Source organism: Panthera tigris, chromosome D3, assembly GCF_018350195.1.
Source record: "Panthera tigris isolate Pti1 chromosome D3, P.tigris_Pti1_mat1.1, whole genome shotgun sequence".
Lineage (NCBI taxonomy): Eukaryota > Metazoa > Chordata > Mammalia > Carnivora > Felidae > Panthera > Panthera tigris.
In genome coordinates this window covers 19,670,951-19,691,476 of record NC_056671.1, presented here as the reverse complement: position 1 = coordinate 19,691,476, position 20,526 = coordinate 19,670,951, and the positions used below count along the sequence as shown (strand labels likewise).

General features: G+C 51.8%; 1 protein-coding gene, 1 pseudogene and 2 gene segments (V, D, J or C); all 4 read left to right on the top strand.

Annotated features, from left to right (window-relative positions):
* Positions 1 to 754, top strand: part of LOC122232563 — a 1,057,381-nt gene extending 1,056,627 nt beyond the window's left edge. Inside the window, 1 exon segment of the V gene segment in view lies at positions 269 to 754. Coding sequence covers positions 269 to 588 — 320 coding nt within the window.
* The window catches only part of LOC102968706 (immunoglobulin lambda-1 light chain), a 718,086-nt gene extending 699,323 nt beyond the window's left edge, over positions 1 to 18,763 (top strand). For both annotated transcript variants that reach the window (XM_042962213.1, XM_042962214.1), the window contains exons 3-4: positions 16,296 to 16,333; positions 18,304 to 18,763. In XM_042962213.1, coding sequence (XP_042818147.1) covers positions 16,296 to 16,333; positions 18,304 to 18,623 — 358 coding nt within the window. In that variant the 3' untranslated portion in view covers positions 18,624 to 18,763. The remainder of the gene's footprint in view (positions 1 to 16,295; positions 16,334 to 18,303) is intronic.
* Positions 5,652 to 9,285, top strand: LOC102968121. The segment is given in 3 exon segments: positions 5,652 to 5,689; positions 7,175 to 7,383; positions 8,803 to 9,285. Coding segments are annotated over 3 exon segments (567 nt in total).
* On the top strand, positions 9,450 to 14,131 carry LOC102968415 (annotated as a pseudogene).
* Positions 18,764 to 20,526: the final 1,763 nt, after the last annotated feature.

Sequence of the window (20,526 nt, the reverse complement as noted above, 5' to 3'; positions counted from 1 at the left end):
GGGGGAGGACTGTGTGGATTAGGAGGACATGTGACCGGGAGAGAGTCTGAGGCCATGGAGGGACCCACACACTACTGAAGGTGGCAGTCAGATTCATTCCAACAGAAGGTGAGTGACCCTACCCATGGCTGACCTGAACTCAGCCAGCTGGAGCCCTTGAGACCCAAGCCATGGACATGACAGAGCTGTTCCCCACATCAGGACTGAGGTAGGAACTTCAGCCATGGACACCTGATCTCTGACTTACTGCCTCTCCCCTGCCCCACAGGTCAGCCCAAGTCGGCCCCCTCGGTCACACTCTTCCCACCCTCCAATGAGGAGCTCAGCGCCAACAAGGCCACCCTGGTGTGCCTCATCAGTGACTTCTACCCCAGCGGCTTGACGGTGGCCTGGAAGGCAGACGGCACCCCCGTCACCCAGGGCGTGGAGACCACCAAGCCCTCCAAACAGAGCAACAACAAGTACGCGGCCAGCAGCTACCTGAGCCTGTCACCGAACCAGTGGAAATCTCGCAGCAGATTCACCTGCCAGGTCACGCACGAGGGGACCAGCGTGGAGAAGAGTGTGGTCCCTGCAGAGTGTTCTTAGGTCCCCGAGACTGTCAGGGATGGAGGCCTTCCTCACCCAGATACACCTTCCCCAGCTCACCATGTACCCCTGAGAGCCAACTCCTGGATCAGCTCAGACCGGGAAGGTCACACACCCTCCCGGTTTCTATTTGTGCTCAATAAAGAACTTATCATTTATCATTCAACATTTTTGATGTGAATTCTCTGTCTGGTTATGTCTGAGTTAACCGGCTTAGTAATTAAGAGAAGGGACAGTAATGGTATGAGATTCTATCTAACCGCCATCCACCCAACTAACCCTAAAAGGACCCCATTGATGCTGTATCCGCCTTGGTGCGACCCAGAGTAGGAAATAATCCTGTAGTACCAGCGCCCAGGATGCAGTCCTTGCCACCTGGAAAGGGAGAAACTGAGTGAGAAGGACCAGGGAGGGCCTGCAGGGTATCAGGGAGAAACAAGGAGAGTCCCAGGAGCCAGCAGTGGGCAGAAGCAACAGTAAGGAGGAACGAGGTCCTTGAGCAGAAACAATGGTCTTCAGGAACAGAAGTGAACTTCCCAGTTCCATACAAGTGACCCAGAGGGGAGAATGACTAACAAACGAGGGGGTCCATGGTTGGCCCGTTAGCAGGAAGCCATGGAAAGCATCTTAGAAGTACATTTCTCAAACTCATAATTCATGTTAGGTGAGTAAAGATGCTAACAAGGCCTACTGGGAAACAGTTTCACATCTTGTAGCCTATCCCTTCCCGAACCGACTTGACTCTCCCAAACAACTCAGGAAGCCCTGGAACACTCTTCAAGACAGCAGTGTTCACCCACACTAGTGCTGGGAACTGGAGGTCAGGATGAGGCACAAGGACAACCAGTCTATGTGGTTTGGGGTCTAGGTCAAGGTCAGGCTCAAAGGGACCCGAACAGAGGAGCTGGGACCTCAATCCTGAAGTCTCATCATCAGAACTGAGACCAAGGAGAGAGTTACTTTATGGTTAGGTTATAGATGAACGCGATGATACGACCCTGTATGTGGTAGAGACATGGAGAACTGAGTAAATGACAAAGGACACCTTCTTGGGCACATAATGGGCAGCCAATGATTATCCCAAAGAGAGGGAGCCAATTTGAATTCAGAGTTGGTGCAGACCAGCCCAGGCAGAGTTGTATGGCCTGAAGGCTACAGCAAAGTAAGAATCCCCTTCCCCAGGTACTCAGGGCCCACTGAACCGCCAATGCACAAGCCTCCATCACTCACTGTGGCTGAATACTGAATGCACCTGTGGACTCCTATCAGAGATATACTCATTCTGAGGTCACTGAAGCAGTAGAGGTCAGTCTCGTAGAGATGCGGGCACAAGCAGCCCTCTGTTTATGTCTCCAGCTCATCACAGACAAGGAGCTGCCTTCACCAGACCTGCAAGGGAGCCAGGTCAGCCCAGGGACAGAGCCTACAATGCCCAGGAGTTCTGAGAGAACAGGGACCCCTTAGAGTTTTATCCCAGCCACCCCTGCCCTAGGGAAGCCTAAGAGGGAGAAGGATATTAGGGGGTCCTAGTATCCCACAGCAACTGCTGGCCACATTTCATGGATCTGAATGCTGAGCCCCAAATGAGGGAGAAGGCCACCTAGTCTAACTCATATCTATGACCCTGCTGTAGAATGCCAAAATCACCCCACATCTGGTACTGCCCCACACTATCATCTCTTCTTGTAATTTTCTTGTGAAGTGTGCATTAAAGATAAATGAAAACACCAAAAAAGGGAGATAGAGGAAGAAGAATACCTGCATGTTCCCATCAACTAGGTCCCAATCTATCAATACCTTGATGATGCTGACACAATAACAAGATAATTGTTCTGTTATTGCAATATTTGGAAACAAATTCCAGATATCATATCTTTTTCTCAATAATGATTTCATCTGTATACCAGAAGATAAAGGCCTAAACAGAAACTAAAGTAGCATGATCAAACCGATGTAGACACTGAGAATAAATCCTTAACCACCAAAATACTTATCACCAAAGATCTCAAACTTGTCACAAGTGAATGCATGGAATTATATTGTTGATGCTATCATTATTTGGGGGGACTTCCTTTTCTCTTTCTGAGTATTGAATAACATTTGACAGTGTGATTGCGGTATGTGTCTTCACGTGTCTTGGATCTGTAAGAATCTCCCAAATCACTCTACTTTTCCTTGCAAGGAAGGGGCTTCGGGGGTGAGCTGCTGGTCCTGGGACTGTCCCATGGTGGGGATGCAGCCACAACCTCCCAGAGTTGTATCTGAGCCATCCTCTCTGCTTCCTCATCCTGCAAAGGGCTTCTGGCATCAGATCCTTCAGGAGGTCCAGTTTGTACAACGTCAGAATCACCTCCCTGGACAGTTGGCTACTTTGCATCAAAGGACCCACATCGAGTGGACCTTTTTAGGTAGGATTAGCTGCTTTGATGTTCAATGGCTCTGTCCATCAGATGGAAAGGGTGCATCATGGCAATATTTCATTTCTGTCCTCCTTCTCCTGGGAGGGCTGCCACATACCTAGGTGGGGAGTACCTTTCATGTGCAGGGAAAAGAAGAAATGTGCACTGTTCCCTGCTCTTCCCTACTTCACAGGATGATGACCTGCTCCCTCCACCCTCCCCTGCTGACTCATTTCTATTTGGTGACCTGGTACATACTGGGATTGACCAGAAAGGCTGGTGGAATGCATTGGGTTGTCCACTATACATATGGAAATGTAGCTGCATCTATGGACATTAGTCTAGTCGGAGCCTCTTCAGGTGGCTCCTGGGTACACTCACAGGACCCCAGGTTATCTCTATAGCTCCTGCTATCTGATGGACAACATATTCTACTTCACTAGTGCCTACCCACTCCAGGCCTGAAAGTGGTCACTGATGCTAGTTCCTTTTTGTGGCAGATGGAATTTAAGACTCCTTGAAACAAGCAGAGCAACAGTCACACAGCCAACCTTCCCCAACATGGCACTAGATAGGGGTTTGGCTAGGGCTGTTCCCAAGTCACCAGGACATAGGCCGGCACGTCCCACAAGAACAGGACAGACTTCACTTGGGACAGTCCCAAACTAGGACATCCCCTCACAAAATAAAGCTGAGCTCTATGGAATCATGGTTGGGGGCATAGGAAGTTTCCAGTGGCCCATGCACACAGGCCAACCTGCTATCACCTGCAGAGAAAAGTTTGGGATGAAGGTTAAACTCCCTCCCTCACCTGATTGTCTCACCAAAAAATTAGGATGTTTCAACATATAGAGAAGCGATATCCTCTTCAGATCCATAGATCCTTGCAGTGACAGAGAGGCCCTCCACAAACTCATTCCAATTCCTAGGAGTTATAGGTTGGAACAGCATTCGGACACCTACTTCTTTGGAAGACTTGATTCCAGGATCCTGTGGCTGCACACATAGGGACATTGACCCTGTTATCCACTAGAAGAGGAAGACCTGTGGCCCCCCACTGAAAAGACACCAGCATGGAGCAGTGCCCCAACCTCCTCCATCACAGCTGCAAGTGGGGGGTCTAGGGGGTGGGGCACGGACTCCCAGGCATTGGTTTTTGTATTAGCATGTATCACAGTGCTTTCTTTTTGGCAAAGGGACCCGGGTGACCATCCTAGGTGAGTCTCATCTTCTCCCTCTTTCCATGCTTTCCCACATTTTTGGGAAATTTTCTGCTATTTTTTTTTTCTTTCTGTGTCTTTTCTCAACTTGGTCACTCTTTCGTCTGGGACCCCAGTCCCTGGGACCCTGATCTCCTTCCCTCCCTCTACACTGTCCTGCTTGCTTCTCTGGTCAACACAGCCCCTCCCCTACCAACTGAGAGGCAGAGGATGGTCGGGATGAGCTAAAAACTCATCTGTGTGTCCGCCGGGTCATCCTGGGTCCCACATGTGCTCTTTTCTGTCTACTGTTGTAAGGCCCTGGACAACGTTTGTCTCTGGGACTCACTAAGGGTACCCATAAAAAAGGGAAGAGAGAACAGGGAGCATTGAGGGGGTGACAATGTGGAGTATTTACTGGGTCAGGCAGCCTCAGAGGCAAGGCTGAGGACACAAACGACAAGGTTCAGGGCAGAGCCTGGGGATCAGGGTCCGGAGTCAGCAGTGGTGCAGGTGGAGCTCCCCCCAGGCCTTATGGAGTGGCCATATAGAGTTGGCCTGGGGACTCAGACAAACTTGCCACAGGCAGGATGGAGCTTGTAGGAGTAAATGCCGGAGAAAGGGTCATGGAATGAGAAGATGTGAGACACGAGTGGACTCTTGAGTCCCTGCAGGACACACATCTGCAACAAACACAGGAGAACCTATGGCATGAAAGCTCTAGTGAAATGACCGATTTGCAGGACACGGGGACTGGGGCTGCAGAAAGGCTATGGATTGAGAGTGATGCAAGGCCACGCAGACACACTCTGTATGATCAGCAAGGATCCTACCCCATCAGGGACAGCCCAGGAGAGACACATCTGGGTAAAAACAGACCCTTAGGGCAAAGACCTCACACAAGACTCAAGATAGAATGGTCCACAGGATGAGCCAATAGGAGGTCAGAGAGCTCACGTAATAGCACGGTCACAGAGGACGAAAGTAGAGCTGAGACAGACACTGTCAAAAGTCAGAGGAGAGGCAGGAGCAGGACAGTGAGAGTTAGATGTCTGCGTGGAAGGAAAGATCTCAGAAGAGTCTCAGGATGGGTGGTGATAGGAATCCACCTCAAAGGTCCCCAGCAAAGGTGGGGAGATGATTGAATAACACCTTAACCCACCCACCCACCCCGACATGGATTCACATGGACGCAGAGTGAGAACTGGGTGCCTGACTGAATGTTCAGGTACCTGTACCCACATGAAGGCCGATGTCAAGTGAAGTGACCCCAAACGTGGAAGCTGAGCTTCTGACCTCCTGTCCCTCCCCCACCCCACAGGTCAGCCCAAGTCCTCACCCTCAGTTACCCTCATCCCACCCTCCTTTGAGGAGCTCAGCGACAACAAGACCACCTAATGAATAACTTCTACCCCAGCAGCTTGACGGTGGCCTAGAAGACACACGGCACCCCTGTTACCAGGGCATGGAAACCACCAAGCCCTCCAAACAGGGCAACAACAGGTAAGGGCCAGCAGCTACATAAGCCTGTCACCTGACAAGTGGAAATCTCTCAGCAGCTTCACCTGCCAGGTCACGTACCAGGGGAGCACTATGGAGAAGAATGTGGTCCCTGCAGAGTGCTCTTAGGTCCCCAAGACCCTCACCAACCCAAGGGTGTGTGCAGCCATTGGACCTACAGGAAGGATTCCCCTTGCACCAGGATGATTCCAGCCCTTCTCCCTTCATTCAATCAATGCTCAATAAAATGTCCTTTATTCAATCAGAAATCGCACTATCTGGTCATTTGTGTTTAACATTTTGTGCCCTGAACTCAACCATCCTTGGAGTGAACACAGGTTCACTGGCTTTATGGGGAAGAGCCACCAGAGCAGCCCCATATTTCTTTGTGGAACAGATTCCCACTCACCCAAATTTGCACACACAATATTCTGTACTCGCAACGGAAGCAGCAAGACCCAGAGTACCAAGGTCCACACCTGTGGATCTTGATAGACTTCTGTAGGCCATTTCCACCCCAACCATTTTCAGGATCATAGCCCTTGATTCCCATGGCCTCTTGGTTCATTTCCAGTCTCCACTCCGGTCCTGGGACCTTATTCACTGGGACCAGCCCAACTCACTGGGATGTCTCCCTTCCTTGAAGGCCCCCACGCAAGGCCATGCCTTTTGTGGTTTCCTACACATTTGGAAACTTCCCATCATCACATCCTAGAGAATCCTTCCTTCCACAGGGGCCCCGTGTCCCTGGATCCCTGGGAACACTGCACTGTTCCCTTCCCCAGACCTGCCCTGCTGCACTTATTACAGGAAACTCAGTCTCTAGACCCTGGTCAGTATCTCCCACACTCCCACTGGGGGCCTCTCCTTCCACATGTGTCACAGAGGACCCAGTTGTATTCAAGGCCCCTGGGAGACAGAGACACCTTGGAGTTATGCACAAAATACCACTAAAGTTAAAATGTCCATGCGTATTCATTGGGGCCATGAATCCGTGTCAAGATCCCATTCTGCATTGTGTCATGGATCCATCTGTGCGCACAGTCATTTTCTGGGAAGTTGGGAATGGGCCTTGAGAACCAGGAAGACTCCACTGCTAGCTAGCAGAGCTAGCTCAGAAGGGCAGGTCTAGGCCCCTAGTCACACAGACAGAATAGACATGCACACACACACAATACACTTGCGTGCACACACCAGGACACACACACACACGCCTGCCATTGCACATGTGGCCATGTTGGGCATGTGTCTAGGACATGTGGTGGCATCCAGAACCCTCCATGGGCCTCAGCTCTGCAGAAGGCACAGGTCCCATGATGTCTGTGTTGGAAACTGTGCTGCCCGATCTCCCAGGTAGCATTCCCCAAGCAAGCTGAGCCATACACAGAGCTCCTGCCAGGAGCTACCTGAGTTATGATATGTCACTCAGGCATTCCCTCCTACCCCTCCATGGTGGGGGCTGGGGGGGAAGCTCACCCCATGAGGAAGGGAAGGTGCATTGGGGAGGGGGTGCCCCGTCTCAAGCTCCCATGGGCCAGCCCAACCCCCACAAAGAGGAGGCTGGACTCTGAGCCTCCCAAGCAGCTGCAGGTGGGCCTGGGGAAGGGGGAAGGGTGTCAGGGCTGACAGAGGGTTTGTGTTCAAAGCTGTATCACTGTGTTATGTTTTCGGCGGAGGGACCAAGGTGACCGTCCTCGGTGAGTCTCCCCCTTTCTCTCTCTTTGGCAACCAGAGTGAAAATTGGGGGAATTTTTCTCTTCTTTCTGTGATGACTGTGCTTGGGGTCTGAAACTCTCTAAGGTCTGGGACCTTCACAGTTTGGGGCTGTCCCTCACCACTTTAGCTTGTTCTCTCTTGTCAGACTCCTGGCCGGGGAAGCTCAGGTCAGTCCCAAGGACCCCTTCCTGTTCCCCCTCACTGTGACCCAGAGCACTCTCAGGGGGCTTCTCCTCTGGACTCTGACACAATCAGCTTCCTTGGGGTCTGTCATCCCCCAGATGTGGGGAAATGAGGGACTGAAGGAACACAGGACTGGGGAACCTGGGCTGGGGCACAAGGGCCATAGGACCAGTAAAGGATGCTTGCATAGCTCATCTGTCCAAGTGTGTATCAATCACACTTGGGTTCTATGCTCTCTGGGTTCTAGGTGGGAGCTACTGAGAGGTTTTGGGAGGAACTCTTGGTTGGCCGTGGAATAAAAGGGAACCCAAGGCAAGGGAAACGAGAACAGAAGGAGGATTTCCTAGGACAAGGTGGCCTCAGAGTGCTGGGTCCCTCATCCTTCTCCAGGACACACAGGACCTCCTCACGCGGGACAGGGCTCAGGACACTCAGGCCCCAAAGCTTGTCCCACCCATATTAACGTTGGAGGAGAGACCCCTGAGCAGATACTGGGGCTGGTGACTCCTCAGGGACAGGAGACAAGGATGGCTGCCAGTGACAGGCACACTGTGATGCTAGCACAGCAGACGCCCCAAGATAACTTCACATGCAAAGTGACCCCTCAGAGAAGCCCCAGCTCCAGCCTCAGAACAGCAGATTCACCTCTTCCAGAAAGCCTCCACCTGCTAGGCTAGATTCCGGCCCAAGGGCAGACACTCTCTCCCCCTCAGGCAACCTTAGAGGGTCTTTGTCAGGAGGTGGGCAGGGGCTGCAATGAGGGATCAGTGGGAATGTGGCCAAGAAACCCCCTCCCGGAAGGGGATGAGAGCTTAACACCAGGACAGACAGATACCTGCATGAGCACCCCTTGGAGATGGACCTGGCAGGACATGCCACAGGACAGACAGGTTCCACAGGGAAAGATTAGGTGTCAAGCAAGATAAAAGTCAGTAACACGGGAGCCTAGAGGCAATTAGGAAAGTGATGAGTACAGTTGAACCTGAAGAGGGACGAAAGCCACAGTTGGGCTCAGATCTCCCAACAGATGGACACTCAGTTTCTCTCCAACAGAAGGTGAGTGACCTTACCCACCGCTGACCAGACCACAGGGAGCAAGGGGCAACTGAGGACCAAGCTTTAGATATGACAGAGCTGTATCCCACTTCAGGACAGAGATAGGAGCTGACTGAATAAGCATGTGAACTCTGACTTGTTACCTCTCCCTTGCCCCACAGGTCAGCCCAAGTCCGCGCCCTCAGTTACCCTCTTTCCACCCTCCAATGAGGAGCTCAGCGCCAACAAGGCCACCCTGGTGTGCCTCATCAGTGACTTCTACCCCAGCGGCTTGACGGTGGCCTGGAAGGCAGACGGCACCCCCGTCACCCAGGGCGTGGAGACCACCAAGCCCTCCAAACAGAGCAACAACAAGTACGCGGCCAGCAGCTACCTGAGCCTGTCACCGAACCAGTGGAAATCTCGCAGCAGATTCACCTGCCAGGTCACGCACGAGGGGACCAGCGTGGAGAAGAGTGTGGTCCCTGCAGAGTGCTCTTAGGTTCCCAAGGCTCCCGGGATGGGGGCCTTCCTCACCAGACACCCCTTCCCCAGCCCACTGTGTAGCCGTGAGAACCAACCCCTGGATCAGCTCAGACCAGGCAGGTCACACGCCCTCCCTATTTCTACTTGTGCTCAATAAAGACCTTAGCACATATCACTGACATATCTGGTGTGCATTCACTGTTCCGCGTAACTCTGGGTAAGCCTCAGTAATTAGGGATAGACTTGTCAAGTGAGAACCTATTTACCCACTTTCCCTGTGTGCTTGTCAGCCATGGCCTGAAGAACAAATGGTCCCAACTCAACGGTTGCAGTCCTTGTCCCCATGGGAATGGAGATGGGCCCAGTGAGACAGACTGGGGTCCCAGTGGGGATCAGGCAGAAACAAGGAGGGTCCTGGGGACAATGGGTCTGTTCAGATTTGTGTGTGGTCAGTGAGGCTTAGCGTCACCCTCGCACTGCCTGAGACCTCAGTCATGAAAGTCTGGACACCAGACACATTAGTTATGTTTGGGTTATGGATGGAGCAGATGATATCAGACTTCATAACCTGTGTGGGGGTCACGGAACAACAGGGTGAATAGGAAAGGGCACCATCTCAGCCACACAAAGGGCTGCCACTGATTGTCCAAAAAACAGAGTCATTTCAAATTCAGGAGTAGAGTTAAGGGAGGTCAGACCAGCCAGAGGCCCATGGCAAGGCCAAGCTTCCCAGTTTTCAGCAACCCCGGACACCAGGCCCTGAGGATTCTTCCAGCCTCCAACAGCATGGCCGTGTACAGAGTGCACCTGTAGCTTTGTGTCATGGACACACTCACTACAGGGCCTGAGGCACTCATGTCAGCCTCTCAGAGGTGCAAGCCACGCTCACTCTGCCAGTCCTCCAGTCCTAGATTGGACAGATACCCTGTCTGAGCCTTCAGCTCATCAGGGTCCGGGAGCTGCCTTCATCAGACTTGCTTGTGGGCAAGAATGCCCAGGGACAGATCCTCCAAGGATAGCATGCTCCAGGGCAACAGTGGGTCAGAGACAGGGGCCCCCAAGGAGCTTTTTAGCAGCCAACAGTCCCCAAATCTACCTAGGAGATAATAGAAACTTTGGGATCAGCATCTACATGAACCCATTCCACAGATGGGAAAACTAAGACCCCAAAGGAACAAGGGACCACTCAGGCCTCCCTCATTCCAATGGTCCTGCTGGGGAGAATGACATAATACCCACCTCTCCCCCATCCATAGCCACTGCCACCCCTAGACAAGCTCTTCTATTCATTGTTTTAAGTGTTCATTATGAACTCCACAAACTGAAGAGACAGAAGGCAAGGGAGAAACCCCATGTTCCTATCAACCAGGTGCCAGAGTCCCAGGTGACCTAGTCTGAGGTCTTCCCTTATGCAGCATTTCGAAGCAAATTCAAGATCGTACCATTTGTTCTGTATACAATTCATTCGTGAACTGGAAAGACAGGACCTGAGCTACAACTACAACATCATTATCAAATCTAAGCAGAAACCATCAGAACTTCTTAATAGCAAGACAATAGTCCATTTCTCATCAAAAAGCCTCATAGGTATCATAAGTGAATTCATGAAGTTTTATTTTTGATGTTGCTGGTGGTGTTCTTACTTCCTTATTTTTATGAGTATTGAGTAACATTTGACACTGTGATTGGTGGATGTGTCTTCAGGTCTGTTGGGTCTGTAAGAATCTATCCAACCCCTCTACTTTTCCTTCCAAGGAAGTGGCTTGGGTCCTGGCAATGGCTTGCGTCCTTCCTTCTAGGAAGGGCTGTTGGTCCTGGGACTCTCCCACGGTGGGGATGCAGCCACAGCCTCCCATAGCTGTACCCGAACCATTCTCTCCGCCTCCTCTTCCTGCAAAGGGCATCTAGCTCAGAGGCTTCAGGAGGTCCAGCTTGGACTTGGCAAAATCACTTCCCAAGATTGTTGGTCACTTTGCATCAAAGGACCTCAGTCAAGTGGATCTTTTTAGGTAGCATTAGCTGCCTTGATGTTCAATGACACCATTAATCAAATGGGAAGGATGCATCATGGGAATATTTCATTTCTGTCTTCCTTCTCCCATGAAGGCTACAATGTGCCCATGAGGAGAGTGCCTTCATCTGCTCTTTATTCTCCCCACAGCGACCTTCATATATTATAACAAAGAAATATAAACTTTCCCCTCCTGTTCCCCACTTTACAGAATGATGACCTTCTCCCTCCATTTTCCCCTGCTGAAGCATTATTGTCTGCTGACCTGGTGCGCTCTGGGCTTGACCTGATGGGCTTAGGGGGTGGCACCAGGGTAGGCCCCTAGGCATGATGGCAATGTGGCTACACATATGGACATTGGCCCAGTGGGATCTCTTCAGGTAGCTTCTGGTACACTCACATGACCCCAGGTGAGCTCTACAGCTCCTGATTTCTAATGGACCACATACCATCTTTTCTCATCTCTTCTGTGCCTACCCACCCCAGGCCTGAAATCAGTCACTGATGCCAGTTCCATTTAGTGTCAGGTGGCATTTAAGACCTTTGAAAGAAGGAAAGCAGCAGTCACAAACCAGACCCTCCCCAACATGAGACCAGATTGGGGTATCTCTGGGGTACTCCAAAGGTCACATTGACACAGGCTGGCATGTCCCACAGGACCAGGACAGACTTCACATAGGACTGTCCCAAACTAGGACATTCCTGGGAAGATAAGGCTGAGCCCCCATATGTGACAGTAGGGGATACAGGAAGTTTCCAATGGCCTATACCATAGGCCAACCTGCTTCTCCCTGGAAAGGGAGGTTTGTGAGTGAGGGGACATGCACTGCCTTCAACTCATGGTCTCACCAAGGAATTAGGATTGTTTGAACTTACAGAGAAGGGATGTCCGGTTTATTTCCATGGAACCTGACTCACAATGACACAAAAGACCTCCACAAACTCACCCCAATCCATAGGAGATAGTAAGTAGAAACAGCAGATCAGTTACCAACTTCCTTTGGAAGAATTGCTTGCAAGGATCCTGTTGCCTTTCATGTGGGGACATTGGTCTTGTTATCTGCTAGGAATGGGGGATGTGTGGCCCCCCCTGCTTTGCAGACACCACCAGCCTGGAGCAGTGCCCTCACTTCCTCCAACACAGCTGCAGGTTGGGGGGTAAGGGGTGGGGCAGGGCTGACCTGTGCCAGGGATTTTGTATGAGACTATATCACAGTGTTGGGTGTTTGGCGATGGAACCCAGCTGACTGTACTAGGTGAGTCTCATCTTCTCCTTCCTTCCCTGCTCTCCCAGAGGTCTGAACAAGTTTCTCCTTTTTCTGTTCATTTCTGTGTCTTCCCTAAGCCTATTTTCATGCTCTCACCCAGGACCCCAGAGCCTGGGGCCTTCCTCTTCCTCCCATGTACCATCAGAACTTTACCTCTATCCCCAGAGGCAGGAGTATAAGTGGGATGACCTACAGACTCCACTCTCTGTCTGCCAAGGTCATACTGGGTCCTAAATGTGCTCTGTTCCTTCCTCTCCTGTCTGGCCTCATGTCAGTCCACCTTTGTCTCAGGGAGTCACTAAGGTCCCCATCTAAAAGGGAAGAGAGAACAGGGAACATTGTGGGGGTAACCATGTGGAGAATTTACAGGGACACAGCACCCTCAGGGCCATGTCTGAGGACACACAGGTCAGAGGTTCAGGGCAGGGCCCAGAGCTCTGGCATTCAGGATCCAGGGCCAGCAATGGTGCAGGGATGGAGCTGTTCCCCCAGGCCTCTTGGGGAAGCTCAGAGCCCTGAGCTGGCTAGGGGACTCAGGGAAACCAGCAAGGAGGAGGACGATGGAAGAAAGAGAAGGTGCCAAAGAAAGGGTCACAGAATGACCGGATGTGAGAACAAGGTGAACACTGAAGTGTCTGCAGGACATACTTCCTGCCCCAAAGAGAGGCAGAATCTTTGGATTGAAGGTTTTAATGCTAAACAAATTTGCAGGACATGGGGGACGAGGCTGCAGAAAGACAATGGAATGAGAGAGACACAAGGCCAGTCAGACAGTATCTGTATGATCAGCAAGGATCCTACCCCATCACGGATGGCCCAGGAGAGACACATCTGGGTAAAAACAGACCCTTTAGCCCAAGACCCTGACATTCCCAGCACAACAGTGTCAGGATAGAATGGTCCATGGGACGAGTCAATGGGAGGTGAGAGAGCTCACATCATAACCCTAGCCACAGACAGACAAATGTAGAGCCGAGACAGACACTGTCAAAATGTCAGAGGAGGCAGGAGCAGGACAGTGAGAGTTCATTGTCTGTGTGGAAGGAAAGGTTCCAGGAGAATGTCGGGAGGGGTGGTGACAGGAATGCCCCTCAAAAGCTCCCAGAACAGATGGGAGATGATTGAGAAACACCTTAACCTACCCCCCCCAACTGCCTCAACATGGATATGCAGACACACAGTGGGAACTGGGGACCTGAATGGATGCTTAGGAACTTGTACCTCAAAGAAGACCGAGGATAAGAGAGCCCACAGTTGATGCTTAACCTCTGAACTCCTGCCCCTCACCCACCCCACAGGTCAGCCCAAGTCCTAGCCCTCAGTTACCCTCTTCCCACCCTCCTCTGAGGAGCTCAGCACCAACAAGGCCACCCTGGTATGCCTCACCAGTGACTTCTACCCCAGCGGCTTGATGGTGCCTGGAAGGCAGATGGCACCCCCATCACCCAGGGCGTGGAGACCACCAAGCCCTCCAAACAGAGCAACAACAAGTACGCGGCCAGCAGCTATGTGAACCTGTCACCAGACCAGTGGAAATCTCGTAGCAGCTACACCTGCCAGGTCACACACGAGGGGAGCACCGTGGAGAAAACAGTGGTCCCCACAGAGTGCTCTTAGGTCATGGTACCCCCTACCCACTCAAAGGGCTTAGAGCCACAGGACCTCCAGGAAGGATTCCCCTTGCACCAGAATCATCCCAGCCCTTCTCCCAGCACCCAGTCAATGCTCAATAAAATGTCTTTTATTCAATCAGAATTCAGACTGTCTGGTAATTAGGGTTTAACATTTTGGTCCAGAATTCAACCATCTTAAGGTGGGGGAGGGGGGAACATGATTCTTTTGGCCTTGGGAAAGAAGCCCACAGAAGGCGTCCTCATGTTTCATAGGGCGTTGTTTTGCTCTCAGCCAGAATTGCCAGAGAATTCTGAACAGCACATCAAAACAGCAGATATTAAAGAGACCATCCTCCACAATGTCTCTAGCTTTCATTCTTGTGCGAACCATGTCTACTTCCAGTCCTAGCTGCCCTGCCCAATATCAGGTCCCCACAATTTCTTAGATAATTCCTGAATTTCTCCCTGGACCTTACACCTCACAGTCTACAAGAAGCCCTCCTCTGAACATTCCCACTCTCCTCTTCCTATAGGCCCCCACTCAGTGCCACATTTTCCTTCATTTCCTACCCCATGTGGACATTCCCCATCATACCAGCCTAGAGCCACCTCCCTTCTTTATGAGAACCCCTGTTCCTACCTCCCCGGGGACAATCACATGTTCCCCCTCGACTGACTCCCTGTCACACTTACTACAGGACTATCTGCCTGGACGCAGGTCACTCACACCCACACTCCCATTGCTGGCACCTCCCCCTCCCAGTGTCTCTTAGTTCATACTTGCATCCAAGGTCTCTGGGACACAGACTCCAGCTATACCCTCTGGGACCCCTCCAAGTCCAGGCCAAGCCAAGAGCCCACGACTTGTGTTTCAATAACCCACCTGGGGCCTCTGTTATAAATCAAGGATCAGATTCTGGAAATAGGCTGCTGACAGGTTTCTCAACTGACTCATCTATCGACTTAGGAGCTCAGTGTGGGATCTGATCATAACACACACAAGTATACACACAGGTATCAATGAACAGAAACATACATGCACACACATGATGATCACAGAGCCATTGGTCCATTTATAACACTGCCATGGTGGGCATGTCTATGGAAAGATCAGGAGGAGCTGAGGCAAAAGTTGTTGCACAGGGAGCCAGGATATGAAATGAACAAAGACAACTCCATCTCTGTCATCCCTACCAGAGCCAGCCAGTAGCAATAGAAGGTCCCAGGGATTCTACTCAAGGCTGGAGAGAGACAAGCAACTTCATGAGCTGCTGGGAGGGTGTTTACACACTAATCAAGAGTAAGTCAAGGAAGACAGTCATAGTTCTGGCTCAGCATGCCAATGTGCCAATGTGTCACAGAAAGAAGGATGCCAGGCCTGTGTGACCCCTGTGTGAGCTCTGCAAGTGATGTCCCTAGGCCAGGATGCAGGTGAAGGCCCTGGGTGTCAGGGACCCTCCTCACAATGTGAAGGTCCAGTGCAGAGGTATGGTATGTGCGTCCTGCTTGGTGAGGTGACCCTGTGCCAGTGATGCTCCTGTACATGGAGCATGTGTGATTCTCACTCACTTCAAGGGTCAGGCACAGATTCCAACACTCTGGCTGAGGGTGAAATTGTAGGACGTAGTGATAGCCTCCCAAACCACCAGGCGCCCACCAGGTCTAACCAGCTTATATTCAGCCCACACACCCCTACACCATGATAGCTGCCCTCATGGGGCTCAGGACAGGGAGTAAACAGTGATGACGCTAGAAGAACCAGACAAAGGCAGCGATTCAGGAGATCAGAACCCTAGAGAGGGATCTAAGTGCCGGGGAAACATGATTCTCCTCTCAACACTTCCCTATCCTGACCCCAATCCTCCATGGTTTCCTGTGCTGAGGATGTGATGGCATATCTAGGACCCTCCGCATGAGTCCCAAGTCTGCAAAGGGCTCACAGTTCCATCACCTCTGTGCTAAAACAGCCCTGCTCACCCCTTTCACAATGACATCTTGATACAGACTGAGGAGAGAACACAGCCCCTTCCTAAGGATGGCGTTACTTGGGAATTCCAATGCAATATCTAGAGGAGGTGTCTCAACCCCTCCCCATGACTGAGGATGGATGGAATCTGAACCCTCCATGGAACTGAAATTCCAGGTCCCCAGGGGTCGCCCCTGTCACCCACCCATCTGCCCAGCCAGCACCCGTGACAAGGAGGCTGGGCTTTGGGCCTCCCGTGCAGCTGCAGGTGGGCCTGGGTCAGGGGTGGAAGGGCTGACAGAGGGTTTGTGTTCCAGGCTGTGTCACAGTGTATTCTGTTCGGCGGAGGGACCCATCTGACCGTCCTCGGTAAGTCTCCCACTTTCCATCCTCTTTTGGATCCAGTATGCAATTTGGGGCTATTTTTCTCTGCTTTCTTTTGTGACCTGGGATCAGGCCAACGGTCTGTGGCATCTGTAAGTTTTGCCTCTTTTGTCTGCCCCTCATCACCTCTAACCGGTCCCATCTTGTCAGATGGTGGTCAGGGCTACAGGGGACCATTCCCATGAACCCTTCCTGATCTCAGGAGACCTGAACTCAGCCCTCACCATGGCTCCAGCTCTCTCCCTATGGGAACCTAATCCTCTGGACTCAGGATGGTCAGCTCTCCACTCAGGGTCTCTGGGCTCCAAGAGTCTGATGAGAATTGAGGGTGAAGGGCAAGTGACTGGGGGTTCATGCTGCCAGAGGGAACGTGGAGTGTGGGAAGGATTCTGGGGATGGCTCAGGCACCGGGTTCCTCCTCAGGGGGTCCCAGGCAGAGGACTCCCTGAAGCACAGTGAGGAGAGCCTTGGTCTGGGAATTTGGAGGCATGAAGGAGGAAGTGGGACAAGGGGTCAAGGAAGAAGGCTGGACATCAGAGCAGAGGTGGGCCCTGGGCCCTGGGACATTCCACCTCCACAGGAACAGTCAGGACCTCAGCACAGGAAAGGTCTCAGGACACTCAGGCAACAAAGTAAATGCCTTCACCACCACAGGAAAGCCTCCTGAGCAGATAGATATATGGGGTCAGGATCTCGAGATACAGACAGGTGACAGGGACAGGACTTGCCAGGCACTCAGCAATCTGAAGACAGACAGACCCCCAGTAAACTTCACAGAACAGGGAGACCCTTCAAAATAGACATAGCTCATCATTAAAGCTGGGTTCTAAGAGTCTGAGGAGAAGAGAGGGGTGAAGGCAAGGAAGTGGGGCACTCAGGCTGCAAGCAGGGCTGTGGGGTGTGGGAAGGATTCTGGGGACGGCTCAAGCATAGCATTCTGTCTTCAGCTCGTCCCAGCTGGAGGGCTGCCTGAAGCACAGCGAGCAGAGCATTGGTCTGAGGACTTGGAGACATGGAGGTGGAAATGGGACAAGGGGGTCTGGGGGAGGGAGGTCATCAGAAGAGAATGGCCCCAGGGTTCAGGGACCTTCCACCTCTAGAGGAACAGTAAGGACACCAAGATCAGGACAAGTCTCAGGAAAGTGTCCCGTCAGGACACTCAGCCAGCAGGGGTACATCCCTTCACAGCATGCCACAGCAAGAGAGCTCTGTGAGCAGATACATGGGGTCAGAGTCCCCTGATAGGGAGAGGTGACAGGGGCAGTGACTTCCAGGCTTCCAGAAACAGTAAGTGTTTAGACAGACCCACCAGAAAACCTCACAGAATAGGGAGACCCTTCAGAACAGACATGGCCTGACCTCAAAACTGAAAACTCACCTCACCTGAAAACTCTCCGTCTACAAGACTCCCTGGAATCCAGCTTTAAGAACTCCTACTTCTTACCCACTCAGAATCGCCAGCGGGGGGGGTCCCTGTTGGGAGGTGGGCAAGGCTGCAATGATGGTGTGAGGGGCTCTGGGGGCAGGAAACCTACTTTTCAAATGGGAACACAGCCCTGCAACAAGGACAGACCAGCTATACAGTAACTGGGTAAGTGACTTGGCATCATGGCAGTGATACCAACATCCAAGGGCAGACAGATTCACAAGGGAAAGCAGGTCTCAGTGCCAGTGCCACCAAGTCCCAGGGGGAGGACTGTGTGGATTAGGAGGACATGTGACCGGGAGAGAGTCTGAGGCCATGGAGGGACCCACACACTACTGAAGGTGGCAGTCAGATTCATTCCAACAGAAGGTGAGTGACCCTACCCATGGCTGACCTGAACTCAGCCAGCTGGAGCCCTTGAGACCCAAGCCATGGACATGACAGAGCTGTTCCCCACATCAGGACTGAGGTAGGAGCTTCAGCCATGGACACCTGATCTCTGACTTACTGCCTCTCCCCTGCCCCACAGGTCAGCCCAAGTCGGCCCCCTCGGTCACACTCTTCCCACCCTCCAATGAGGAGCTCAGTGCCAACAAGGCCACCCTGGTGTGCCTCATCAGTGACTTCTACCCCAGTGGCTTGACAGTGGCCTGGAAGGCAGACGGCAACCCTGTCACCCAGGGTGTGGAGACCACCAAGCCCTCCAAACAGAGCAACAACAAGTATGCGGCCAGCAGCTACCTGAGCCTGTCACCTGACCAGTGGAAATCCAGAAGCAGCTACACCTGCCAGGTCACGCATGAGGGGAGCACCGTGGAGAAGAGAGTGGTCCCTGCAGAGTGCTCTTAGGTGCCTGAGACCCACACCCACCCAAGGGGATGTGCAGCCATTGAGCCTCCAGGAAGGATTCCCCTTGTACCAAGACCATTCCAGCCCTTCTCCCAGCACCCAATCGTTGCTCAATAAAACGTCTCTTACTCAATCAGAAATCATGCTTTCTGGTCTTTTAGAGTTAACTTTTTGTGTTCTGAGCTCAACCATCTTTAGGGGGGGAAATCACTCTTTTGGCCTCTTGGGAAAGGAGTCCACAGAAAGATTGGCTTCCTCATGTTTTTTGAGGGGTAGTTTAACTCTCAGCCAAAATTGTCTGAGAATATTCCTCAGCAGGAGATACAATCAGCAGAAACAAGAGAAACTATCCACCACAACGTCTGCATACTTTGCTTCTTGTGTGAACCATGTCCACTGCCAGTCATGGCTGCCCTCACTGATCTTGGGTCCCCATGATTTCTAGGATAATCCTGAGCTTCTCCCTGTACCTGGCGCCACACTGTCTACAACTTGCCCCTCTTATGTGTCCATTCTTCTCTTTTTCTAGACCCCGACTCAATGCCATGTTTTCCCTGGTTTCCTACCCCATGTGAACATTCTCCACATGGGAATGTTCCTCCCTTCCTTATGAGAACCTCTGTTCCTACCCCAGGAACAATCACATGTCTCCCCGCACCACCACCAACTCCCTGCAACACTTACTACAGGACCTTCTGACTGGACGCTGGTCACTCACACCCACTCTCCCATTGCTGGCACCTCCACACAACAGTGTCTCTTGGTTCCCACTTGCATCCAAGTTTTCTGGGAGACAGACACCAGCTATGCTTTCCAGGACCTGTTGAGGCCAGGCCAACCCATAAACCCACTTGTGCTTATGTAACCTGCCTGGGGCCTCTATGTTATAAATCAAGGCTCCCATTTTGGGAATGGGCTGCTGACATGTTTCTCAACTGACTCATCTTCTTAGGATCTCAGCGTGGGATCTGATCATAACATACACAAGCACACACACAGGTACCAATAAACAGAAACATACATGCACACACATGATGATCACAGAACCATTGGTTCATTTATAACACTCCCATGGTGAACATCTCCATGGAAGCATCAAGACAACCTGGAGTAGAAGATGTTGCACTACGTCCCAGGATGGGACATGAACAAAGAAAACTTAGTCCCTATAGAAGCTTCAATGCCAGCCAGTGACAATAGAAGGCCCTGCAGATTGGGGTCTAGGTGGAGTGAGACAAGCAACCTCATGAGCTGGTGTGAGGGAGTTGAGAGATGAAGTGAGAGCAAATCAGGAAAGACAGCAGGAGTGCTGGCTTAGTGTGCAACTGTGTCACAGAAAGAATGCCAGACCTGTGTGTCTCCTGTGTGAGCTCTGCAGGTAACAGCCCTGGGCCTGGATGCAGGCCAGGGCCCTGGGTAAAAGAGACCCTCACAAAGTCATGGTCCAGTGTAGGGAAACAGTATCTGTCCTATGTGGTGGGGCCACCCTGTGCTAGTGATGCTCCTGTACGTGGGGGCATGTGTGATTCTCAGTCAGTTCAAGGGACCAGCACAGACTCCCACACATCAGCTCAGAGCGAAATTGTTGGACCCAGTGCGTGCCTCCCCAAGCACGATGGACCCACCAGGTCTATCCAGCTTACATTCAGCCCACATATCCCAATGGCATGACAACTCTCCTCATGGGGCTAAGGACAGAGACTAAACAGTGATCATGCCACCTTCTAGAAGAACCAGCCAAAGGCAGGGATTCAGGAGCTCAGGACCCTATAGAAGGATCTAAATGCTTGGGGGAAACATGAGTCTCCTCTCAACACTTTCCATTCCTGACCCCAAACCTCCACTGTTTCCTGTGTGGACGATGTAGTGATACATCCAGGACCTTCCTCATGAGTCCCAACTC